Raw genomic sequence first — 11,030 nt, 5'->3', positions numbered from 1 at the left:
TACTATTTGCCTAGATAATGTTTTATAGTTACTGGACAAAGTAAGTGCGTCTAAAAAGAAGTTGAATTTAGGAATTTAAAATCATTATATTATTAAACAAAGGATGTGCGCTTAAAATATAAGATCCAATATAGTAAAGTGCAAAAAGATATGGTAGTCAGTGCAGTAAATAATATAAAGGAAATTTGTGCGAATTTAAAAAAAAAGAAAAATTGTGCAGTAAAATTAAAGTAAAAAAGATGGTGCAGCAAAATATATAATTTATAATAAATTTTGCATTTTGTTCTATATTCTGTACAATGTAAACAAATTTCCTTAATTTTAATTTATTAATAGTTTTGATTATGCAAAAGAGTTGTATGAGCTTTATTTCAAATAAGTAAAATTAAAATAAAATAAAAGAAATTTAAGAGGACAAATTCACAATTTTAAAAAGATTTTATTTATTTAAAGTAATTAAATAAAACGTGCTCTTTATTTAATGGAAATTGTGCAATAGTAAGGTAAAATGAAAAAATATATATTTTTAAGTTAAGCCCTTTACAAACTCTTTGGTGTTATTTGTTATTTAGTTAAAATGGCAAAATGTAGAAGATAAATCTGAAGACCAATTCTGAGGTTATTGGCGCCTACATCTAACTACTTAGTCATGGTCTAGTCTAGTTTGAGTACCTTTATCATGCCTTGCTCAAGTTGTACTAAAACCAATGCATACAGATAAGATCACCAAACAACTGAACTCAACTGAAATCGCATAATTGTAGTTTATATATTATGTATATCTGATTAGTAAGTACACCTATAAGTAAATTTAAATATATTTTATATATCGTTTAAATGGAATTTTAATGTTTATCATTCGTGCCGAACATCAACAATTGCTTATTATAGTAATGTGTGTTTTTTTTTAATTTTTTAGTGTAGTTTTGATTAAAATTGATTTATCCACTTAGACACGAATGACATTTAGAGCCAAGTGTTTTCTTTTCATATACAGTAGAATATCATCAACGGTAATAAAACTTGCAGTTTATGTGCAACTGGCAAAGTTAACAACAATTTCATTTATCTTTTGCTATAATAATCATAATAATAATAATAATAGTTATTGTAATATATATAGAATTTGATTTATTATTATTTGTAATAATATTCGTAACGGTTTGAGACGTGCGGCGTGCCTGGATTATGTCTTAATGATATACACAAATGTTTCCTTTCAAATATTCCTAAGTATCAACTTGTCATCTGTATTTGTGAGAGTATGTGTGAGTGCTTTGCAGTTGGAGCTTGTAAATAGAAGTTCGCTGAAGCGGCGCTTAAAAGTATGCTATAGTTTTATTTCTGTGCTGCGCCAAGTGTCCGTGTGTGTTAGTTGTGTGTGTATGTATTAGTTGCTCTGTTAGGTACATAGTTTCATTGTGTTAGTGTCGTCTGTCGTGTTGTTGTATAGAAATTCGTTATCGCTGAACAGTTAATGGTCAATCAGTTAATACAACTATCATATATATATATTCGATATATGTGCTTTAGCTTATATGTAATCCAATTCAACGCCAACTCAGCGGGAACAAACAATAAACGAGAAACGCAAACGCAAACGGCAAACGAGTTTTCGACTACAACTAAAAGCTAGTTTAACATTCTGATTAGCCATTTACTGCTGCTGTTGATAGTCGTTAGTGGGTATATTAGGATACATATTCGTGGCTGGCTGTTGTTGTCCCTGTGATTGCGTGTAGTCATAGCCGCTGCCGGCATCGCCGTATTGTGCTGACGGTGGCATCTCCATCGCGGTTGGCGCCGTTGCCGCCATGGCAAATGGATTGTTGGCCACGTGTCCGGTGGCGCCATAGCTAATGGCATTCATATTCGATTGCTGCATTTGGCTCTGCTCAGTGTACTCGGGTGCGCCCTGCCAAAGTGGCGACTAGATAAGCATCATGGCTAATGGAATAATGATAGATGTGTGACTTACGAATGTCGTTTCCTTCATGTACTGTCCCATCATGCCCGCCTGGCTGGGATCATCGTTGGTAATGGCGCCCATCGGAGGTGCCCACACCTGCTGCTCCTCTGCCGGTGGCTCAGCCCACGGCTGCAGTTCGCCCGATGCAAAAATGCCATAAAAACTGCAGCCAACCAGATGCACACACGCGGCCAAGGTGAAGACAGTGGTCCAGCAGCCAGTGGGCTAAAAGAAGGTGGCTTTAAGCAAATAGAAACTGAAATATGTTTCACAAGCTTAGCTTACATTTCTCTGAATAAGACCGTCCAGTGCGTAGGGCACTATGATGCCGGCCAGTGTGCCAATGCCATTGGAGAGACCCATCAGTATACTGGCATAGCGTGGCGCAATGTCCAAGTGATTCACATTGTAGCCCGAGATGGCAAAGCCACTGAAAGCGACGCCACAAGTCAGTGCAAACATGGCACCTGTCTGTCAGGGAATAAAGCAAACACGATGAAGTGTTTTCTAAATGTTTAATCCAGAGTTTGAACTCACCGCCGTTGAGGAATGTGCGACGAACAGAAAGAAGAGTCCCTCCATGCCAAAGCCGCCGCAGTTGAACAGTTTGCGCACATTGGTCGTGGATAGAATGCCATTCTTGCGCAGATGATCCGCCAGCATGCCGCCAAAGGGCACAATCGTAGTCATGATCAAGTGAGGCAGCGAACCCACAAAGCCCGCTTCCTCCACTTTAAAGCCGAACTTGTGCTTGAGGAACGACGACTGGAACAGGACGAGCAAATAAAAGTTCCAGGAGCGACAAAAGTTGGCCACAATAATGGCATAAACGGGCATGGAACGCAGCATCTGACGCCACGGTGTCGTCTTAATCGATGGCATTGTGGGATGCGCTGATTCGCCAAGCGATTTCTCAATGTACTTCAGCTCGGGTATGCTGATGGCGGGATGCTTGCGTGGATTCTCGAAACACAACCAGATCCAGAACAAATACCAAATGATGCCGAAGCAGCCATATGCATAAAACGGTGCCTGATAGCCGACGGCATCAGCGAGCAGCCCAGAGAGCGGCAGTCCAACAACCACGCCAGCATACGAGCCCGAGAAGGCCAAGGTGGCGAGACGGGAGCGTTCCATGGGCGGCGCCCAGAAGCGCCAGATGCCGTGGCAGGCCGGATATGTGACGCCCTATGAAGATGTAAAGATGGCTCAGAAAGATTGCCAAAAAGATAGCACACAAAGAAATCGCATTAAAATAAATGCTTTTGTTATTTATTTGTGCTGGCTTAGGACATGTTTTCATTTCATTTTCATAAAGCGAAATCCTTTCACCCCCAGAAAGGGAGAGAGACTAACAGTCTTTTTTTTTCCCCCACTCTTTTTTCTCTCTTTGAAAGCATGTGTAATCCTTGGCTTTGATCTGAAATCGAATTCGATATGATTTGCTTGTGTCTTACATACCTCAAAGAGTCCTTGCAGCACGCGCACACAAATCACCACATGGCCGTGCATCAATGTCATGGCAAAGGGCACAATCAGATGCAGCGATGCAGAGCTGACAATCGACAGGCCAAAGATTTTGTTCGCTGGAAATTTGGATGCAATAAAACCGCCGGGTATTTGCGTAATCAGATAGCCCCAAAAGAACGAGGAGTCCACATGGCTCTCCACCGCCACCGTCCAGTTCATAAAGACAGTCTGTGCAAGTGCAGCAGAGGGGGAAAGAGTCGAAAAAGGGGAGGCGGAAAAGCAAGAGTCGACATCATTAAAAACTGCCGCGAGGCTTTATTAACGAGCGGATAAAATTTTCTGTGGTACTTTCAATGTATGCGAATGTTTGCGAATGTGTGTGAGAGTATGTTAGAGAGTGTGCACATGGCTGGGCGTGTGTGTATGATTATGGGCGTGGCATTGTGTGTGACTTTTGAGTGATATGAACATGTGTACTCTAATTGACAACAGCTGCTATCAAATGAGGCAAATTAAACGAACTTGTCAGCGTGAAAAGTAAAGTACATAGTAAAAAAAGGAATAAATATCTCGCTAATGGCCTTAAATGGGATGAGAAACAAGGATATTAAGGTTAGACGCCATTTATCTGTGACTTCAAGTTTCAAATTTGAGACTGTTGAGATCAGAATTATGTATATTTGAGTACTAGAAAGTTCTCAAACAGATCAAATCTCTTTGACATGTGCTACTCTATATGCGTTAGAGTGTCGCTTCAGTGAGATATGAAAGTATATTCAAGGAGTAGACATTCTGTCGCTTACTCACCCCATTGTGCTCGCCTTTGAGCTTCGCTGCCGACATATTGCAGCGCATGCCGAAGGCAATCATGAATCCCACACAGGCCATTGTGGCGATGGTGTATCGGGCTGGCATGCAAGGACACTCGGCCTTGCAGTACTTGTCGATCTTGCGTAACGGCGGCCTTTCGATCTCCTCGAAGGAGGCGGGCGACTCGGGTCCATCGTCGTCATAGGCATGTCCGCCGCCGGGGCCTCGTCCCTCGCGTTCGCCGCCCTCCATTTCCTCGTAGCCACCGTGACCGCCATGGTAGCCCTGGGAGATCTCAAACTTTTCCATATTTGGCTTCAGGCTGCAAAGCAAGACAAAGTGAAGACGCATAACTCATGCCAATTAGTTGGTTGGTCAGCAACAGGTGAGCAGCAATGGTATTCGGGGGGCGTGAATACACAAATATTTTCAGCTTGTTAAGAGCAACAAATTCTCCCCCAAATTCTGTCTTGTTGTGCACGTTGTTTTCCCAAAGGCATTTTGCGGATGCCGCCTTGGGGTGGCAAAATGTCACAAAGAAACAGAGACAGAGAGAAATTGAAATTGAATTCAATTTTATTAAGTGCTGATAGCAAACTCAGGGGACATTTAAAGTCAATGACGGGCAGGTAACGGGCATCAATTTGATTTCTTCATTTATTAAACTGATTGTGGTTTAAAGTCAGCGTTTAAATACCACAGTCAAAGCACTTGTCAAAGTCTGATTGATGACAGCGTAAGACGAGAAGGAAAAGGAGAACAAATACACACACACACACACACACACCACAGCATTAACCCTGGTTAAGTGACACATCAGCATTGATAACCCCCCATCAGAGAGAGAATAACTTTCTCCAGCTCTTTGGCATTTTTCCTCATAAATATCCAGACAATCGACTCCCCCAAAACTCTTAAAGTATGCAATACAAACTAATAAGCAGCCACCAACCAGTCAAACAAGCCACTACAGTAGATCCTATAGCTTGTCTTTCCAACTCCGACTCCAGCTTCATCCGCATCGCTAACATCTTTGCCGTCGCCGACTGTCACATAACTCAAATGTCTGCCGGCAAAGCTACCCTCGTCTGGTCACGCAGCTTCCTCAAAGTCGCCTTACGTCTTTCTTGCTTCCTTGCTTTCTTTTTCTCTGCCTTGACCGACTTTAATGCCGGCATGTCTGACGCCAATTTTATGCGCTATTTATACTCAATTCTTTCCTTTTTTCGTTTCCAATGAGTTTGTGTATTTTGTGGCAAATTTTGGCAAAACCATTGAAATGGAAAGCCAAGCAAAATTATTCACATCCATTGTAACTACAATTATTATAACATATTTCTTATATATTTATGATACTTTGCAGATACAGAGATTGTAGTTCGATACTCTACACTTCCGGAAGCGGAGGCTCATTTGGTATCGAGATAAATAATCATTTCAAATATTTCTTTTGACGCTACTAAAATGTATTTTCGCTTTTTGAACAAATGAACAATATTATAAAATTATATTTATTATTATTTCTATAAATAAAAGTATATTTGTTACCTAAATCAAATACACTTTCGTTATTTGACAGTTTCTCTGAGTTACTAACATAAAAGCCAGAGTATTGCCAATTCGGCTGACGTATGGTGTAGTATTTTAGCTTTCGATGCGTTGCCAGAAGTTTTTTTTAGCCACTTGTTTGGCGCATTTGATTGTCAGTAAAAATTTTGCAGACTTCGAGGCGCCACATAGATTATGGCGAACTGGCGCCGCAGTTTTGAGACTGCCAAGCGAAAGAATGAGGGAAGGAGGCTAAAGAGATGGCAAGTTGAAGGTTGCTTGACTTTAACTTGGCCACAATGGCACACCCATTAGTCGAGCATTTAGATTTAAATGGAGCAAATGTTTGACTTGGCGGCTTGTCAGCGACACGAACAGCGTCTTCACTTAACTCAGCGCTGACAATTCTAATTTCATTTTCACCAACAGCAACAGCAACAAAGAAAGCGAGAAAGTGCGTGGGGCAGGCTCTCTTCTTCTTTTCTCTTGGCTTGCCCCTCAAGTTGCTCGCAATTCAATTTCATCGCGACGCGCGTTTCGAGTGCCACTTGAGCAAAGCAACTCGACTTCAACTACAGATCTATAGCGGATGGCTGAGAGAATGAATGGAGTTCGGTTGTGTGGTATCCTGGCAACCACAGATAGCTCGTAAAAATCAATTTCATTTGCGTGCAGCCTTTTCAATTTCTTCATCTTCATCTTCACGCCTTCACGTTGGTATGCAACACTCGTCTAAACATTCCTTAATGAAAACGAAGCTCAATGACAGCCACGCTCACCTATTGTTCCAATTTCTAATTTGCGCCCCCTCAAGGACCTTGAGAAATCTGTTGTTCCATTTCCAATTCATTCGTTCGTGCTCATAAAATTGCATACCAGAAATTCATTCACATACTCGCACTTGACACACAAGCTTTGAGAGTAGAGAGAATGACCTAACTATTACCACTTGCTATCGATTTGTTAAAGAATTCCGTTAAATACAAAATAAATAATAAGATATAGCAGAAATATTTGAATATCTATATACATTTGAGAATTACGCTTTAAGATCATATTCAAATAATTTATAAATCATAAAAGTATAAGTATAAAGTATGTTATATGCATATGACTGAGCTTTTGACAATCAATTAACAATACTTATTCCAACTATCTCGTGTCTTATCAGTTCTTTCACAAAGTACTTTGTATATATTATATATTTGTGTCATTAATCGCGTTCACTTCGTTTGTAGGTAAGGGTTAAACTTATTAATTATTTTACTCTAAGAAAAAAAGTGAAATCACATTTGAAATATAAAAAATTAAACAAAACATATATTATAGCCGGCGCTTTATATTTGTATGAAACTGTTCCTATTTGCGAGCATATACAAAATAGTATAAGACGAAAATGCCAAATAAATTATTGTTGTTGTTCCATAAAAATTATTTAGTCTGGCAATTAAACTTGCGGATTTTTTTTTATGTAATAATTTTGTAAAGAAACTTAAACGATTCACAAACGTTTCACTTTCAACAAGTAGTATTAATAAAAAAATATATTTACATCGTATTTTTATTAGTGTCTCCCATTTTTGTATATATATTTTTTATAGATAATTCGCGCACAACTTTTCATGTCGCGATCGAAATAACGAATGCAAACTGATAGTCTAATAAGTCTAAATGAAAGATCGAAATAATCAAAAATCTTTAGAGTAAAGACGAAAATGTTGGAATTTATTTTGTACCTTGACCCATAGATGTCGCTTAAGCGATCTTGATAAGAGAAATGCAAAAGGTTGTTGTATACTTTTTGGCTGTATTATTTAAGAGGTCATTTAAGTCTAACCTACTATTCTCATTTCTAAATTACGCTATCAAGGTCTTCTAAAAATCAGTTGGGCCATTTCTATTGAATTGTGAATTATCATCCTGGCGTGACCATAAAATTGCATTCCAGGAATTTACTCACACACGGATATCCATTCAATATGCTTATGCCTTTATTGTGATGTGCTTGCCACACGAGCTGCCTCGTATGTTGCCTGTCAGCTAGCTTCCGTTTAAGCACGTGCTGCTCTTGAAGCTGCTTGTTGCTCTGGCTGTCAACGTGTATGGAATTCCTGAGCCATCGGTGAGCATACTGGACGTCTCGGCATGCTATAACTGCTGCATCCACTTACTGATTGACTACTTGACTAACTGACTGACTGGCAGATTGACTTGACAAAGCGCGACGCACTGGGCGGAACTTCATGTGGCGCCTTTAATGACTTGTTAAGCATGCCAATAATTTTACAACTTTCCACCGTGACGCGACGCTCCGAGCTGCGTTACGCCGCGACACGTGCGCAACTTTCGCGACGCCACAAACTGTCAGTTCCCTGCCACCTAAACTCTCATGTCCCATGGCCAAGTATGCCCTTCGCATGGTCAAGTTCAACAAAGCAAAAAGCTGTGTGGTGGTGGTAGCAGATTGGATACAACCACCTGACCAGCGTTGCGTTAAATTAAATTTTTTGGTTTAGAGTGCAATCATATTTCAGTCTCGCCATATTGCACACCATATTTGTGGCACTGTGCAACTTTTTATGAATCTCAGTTTTGAATCCCCTTAATTTTGAATTTGTTTACTCAACTTTGAGGCACAGTGTATTTTCATCGTATATAAACGATTCGTTCTGGCTATGTTATTGCTACTCACCCGCTAAACACGCCGCCCGCTTTATCCTTAAACGCCGTCAAGCCCTTCATGATGCTGCTGGTTGTTGACTGTTAGATATTTTACTTTCTCCACTGGCCGCCGGCTGCCTCCTCACTGGGTGTGGATGCGAATGATGTTGTGCTGTTCTCTTGTGGCTGCCTGCTCTTGTTATCACTTGTGCGCATAAATATTTTGTTGCCTACTTCACGGTGGCTTAACGTGCCACTGCCACTGAATTTTGGGCGTGTCGAATCAGCAGGAGGCTAATTTGCAGCACACAGCAGATTTTATAACTCAATTTTGATTGGCTCGTTCCGCTTTGCAGTGCAGAGAGTGGGGAAAGACAGGAGCAAGGTGAGCTCTATCAGTTGCTCGCCATTTAAATTACAATTTCCTATTTATTTATTGTTGTTTTGTTGCTGTTGCTGTTGCTGTGGTTGCTGTTGCTGTTGCTGTTGCTGTAGCCATAGTTTGTTGCATTCTCACAGTGCCTGCCAAAAAGATTTGCAGCATTATTAATGGTTTTCTTTATGCCGTTTGTGCTGTGTGTTGTGTTTTGCTGCCGATAAGGAAATCCAACAAAATTTCATAATTTGCCACATTTATTGTTAGGTTTGTTGTTGCAACGTTGCCAACACATTGCTTAAGCGGCTTATGTTCATAAATTTATTTCCCCCCATAACAAGGGTGGACAAAGTGCTAGGAATAGGACAGTGCGGGAGTTTCATTTTATGGCAGTAAATTCATTTCAAAAGCAAATTGAAGAAGTTTAAATGATCAAGAGATTCATTTATGTATTTGTAGGCTATTTAAAAATTATCGTTGCATAATTTTAGGAGGCAACACAAAATTTAAAAGTTCCACTAACCATATAATTTTATATGGTGTGGTTATTATTTATATGGAATAGAATTATGTATTGAAATTTGTGAACATTTCTTAAATCGTTCTTTCTTTTTAATTCCTAATATAAATTTACAACATGACTTCTTACATTTAAATGTAATAAAATAAAATATATTTTCTTAACATGTTATACAAATTTTCCATGAAATTTACATTTATAATTCAATATGTGTACACGTAAAATAAAATCGGCTGTCATTTGACCTTCCTTTGTTCGGCCTGCGTTCACTTACATTGTTCGCAAGTATTGCGTAATCCATTTTGGCGCTGTTCTCAGTTATGTAATCGCTCAACGTAATCCCAAACCAGTTAACGTATTATATTTATTGGTTTAAATGATTATTTATACAACAAAATTTATAATACTTTAAATTATTATTTATATATTATATGTTTCTTTTTTATTTTTGTTATTTTATGGTTTTTTGGGGTTATGATATCACAAATAAGGTACACAGATTGTAGATATATAGACGTAGCTTAAATCGCTTGACACATTACACTTTAAGCTGCGAAAATGACGATAGAGAGATGAATAAGTAATTCCATCGGATTACACACAGATTTGAAGGTTATGCAATCGATGTCGACAAACTAGCTCATATTTTCTAAGCAACACACGCCCCGTCCAAAAGAATAAATGTTGGTAAATTGAATTACTAAACTAATTGAAAACTAAAAGGTTTATGCTCAAGGTGGAGCCGAGACGACAACATTCAGACAGAGTTGAGTGAGGACCCCGGCGGCAATCCTCAACGGCGACGACGACCACGAAACGACGACGACGATGATGATGATCCGCGTTCAACTCTGTCTGAAGACTGTGTGGCAGTCAGGTCGGGCGTTGCATGAACGTAGACCTCGCGAGGATCGCACAATGGCCGTAACCAGGTGACGCTGCCAGAATGCGACAGTTGCCACTGTTGGAGGGGCAAGTATAGTACATAAGCAGCTATCTCAGTCGCATGTCGCAATCTGAGCTGGAAAGTAAATGCTGTTTATATAAGAGGTGGGGGCGGGCGTGGGAGAGGGAGTGAGAGAGGTATGCGGGTGTATTGCGTGGTATATACACTGGAAATTTTCGACTACTGGAACTGGAAGGCGAACATGTGTGTGGGCCACAAGATTTTGCAGCGAATTTTTTGAATTAATGAAAATTAAAAGTGATTTATTTCTTTCTAGATTTTTGTCGATTGCACAAGCACAACTTCGATTTTAGTAGTATTTTTTAAACAATAATTATACAGTATATATACACACACACACAGATATATATGCGTGTGTGGATATAGATTTTAGATACTGTCGCTGGGCACACTCACTGGCACTAACGCTGCGGCGCTTGCTTGGCCTCAGCAGGACAACGCACGAAGTGAAACTAACGCCAGCAGCATGTGCCCTTCTTGTCTGTCAGCCAGCCAGTGGATGCCCTGGTCCAGATTATGCTCTGGTAACATAATCAATAGCACCGTCTCGCTCTCGCACATACACTGCCGCAAGAGATGGCGCGAGTGTGGTGAAAAGCTTGAGCAAGTGTTCTGCGCACGCTCAGCCTTGAGCCTTGAGCGCTGTGCAGGAATTTCTATAACATGCCAGGTCGAGGGTTGTTTTCGGCAACTGTAACAAGCTGTGTGG

At 40.0% G+C, this 11,030-nt stretch overlaps 1 protein-coding gene across 4 annotated transcripts; it reads right to left on the bottom strand.

The window, feature by feature from the left end:
* Positions 1 to 866: 866 nt before the first annotated feature.
* On the bottom strand, positions 867 to 10,794 carry LOC133841729 (vesicular glutamate transporter 1). 4 transcript variants are annotated; one of them, XM_062274428.1, is made up of 9 exons: positions 10,718 to 10,794; positions 9,629 to 9,904; positions 8,490 to 8,980; positions 4,247 to 4,571; positions 3,431 to 3,667; positions 2,507 to 3,157; positions 2,255 to 2,440; positions 1,979 to 2,194; positions 867 to 1,915 (listed from the first exon to the last, which is right to left on the bottom strand). In XM_062274428.1, the coding sequence occupies exons 3-9, from the start codon at positions 8,537 to 8,539 to the stop codon at positions 1,658 to 1,660; spliced, it is 1,923 nt and encodes a 640-aa protein (XP_062130412.1). In that variant the 5' UTR covers positions 8,540 to 8,980; positions 9,629 to 9,904; positions 10,718 to 10,794; the 3' UTR covers positions 867 to 1,657. The 4 variants fall into 4 exon arrangements, with proteins under 4 accessions (XP_062130412.1, XP_062130405.1, XP_062130430.1 ...); XM_062274421.1 differs by lacking the exon at positions 10,718 to 10,794 and having other exon boundaries at positions 9,629 to 10,238; XM_062274446.1 differs by lacking the exons at positions 3,431 to 3,667; positions 10,718 to 10,794 and having other exon boundaries at positions 9,629 to 10,239.
* Between the last annotated feature and the right edge of the window lie 236 nt (positions 10,795 to 11,030).

This window comes from Drosophila sulfurigaster, chromosome 2L, assembly GCF_023558435.1.
Source record: "Drosophila sulfurigaster albostrigata strain 15112-1811.04 chromosome 2L, ASM2355843v2, whole genome shotgun sequence".
In the NCBI taxonomy this organism is placed as follows: Eukaryota; Metazoa; Arthropoda; class Insecta; order Diptera; family Drosophilidae; genus Drosophila; species Drosophila sulfurigaster.
Note: the sequence above shows the minus strand (reverse complement) of the source record. Positions and strands in the feature narration are given on the sequence as shown.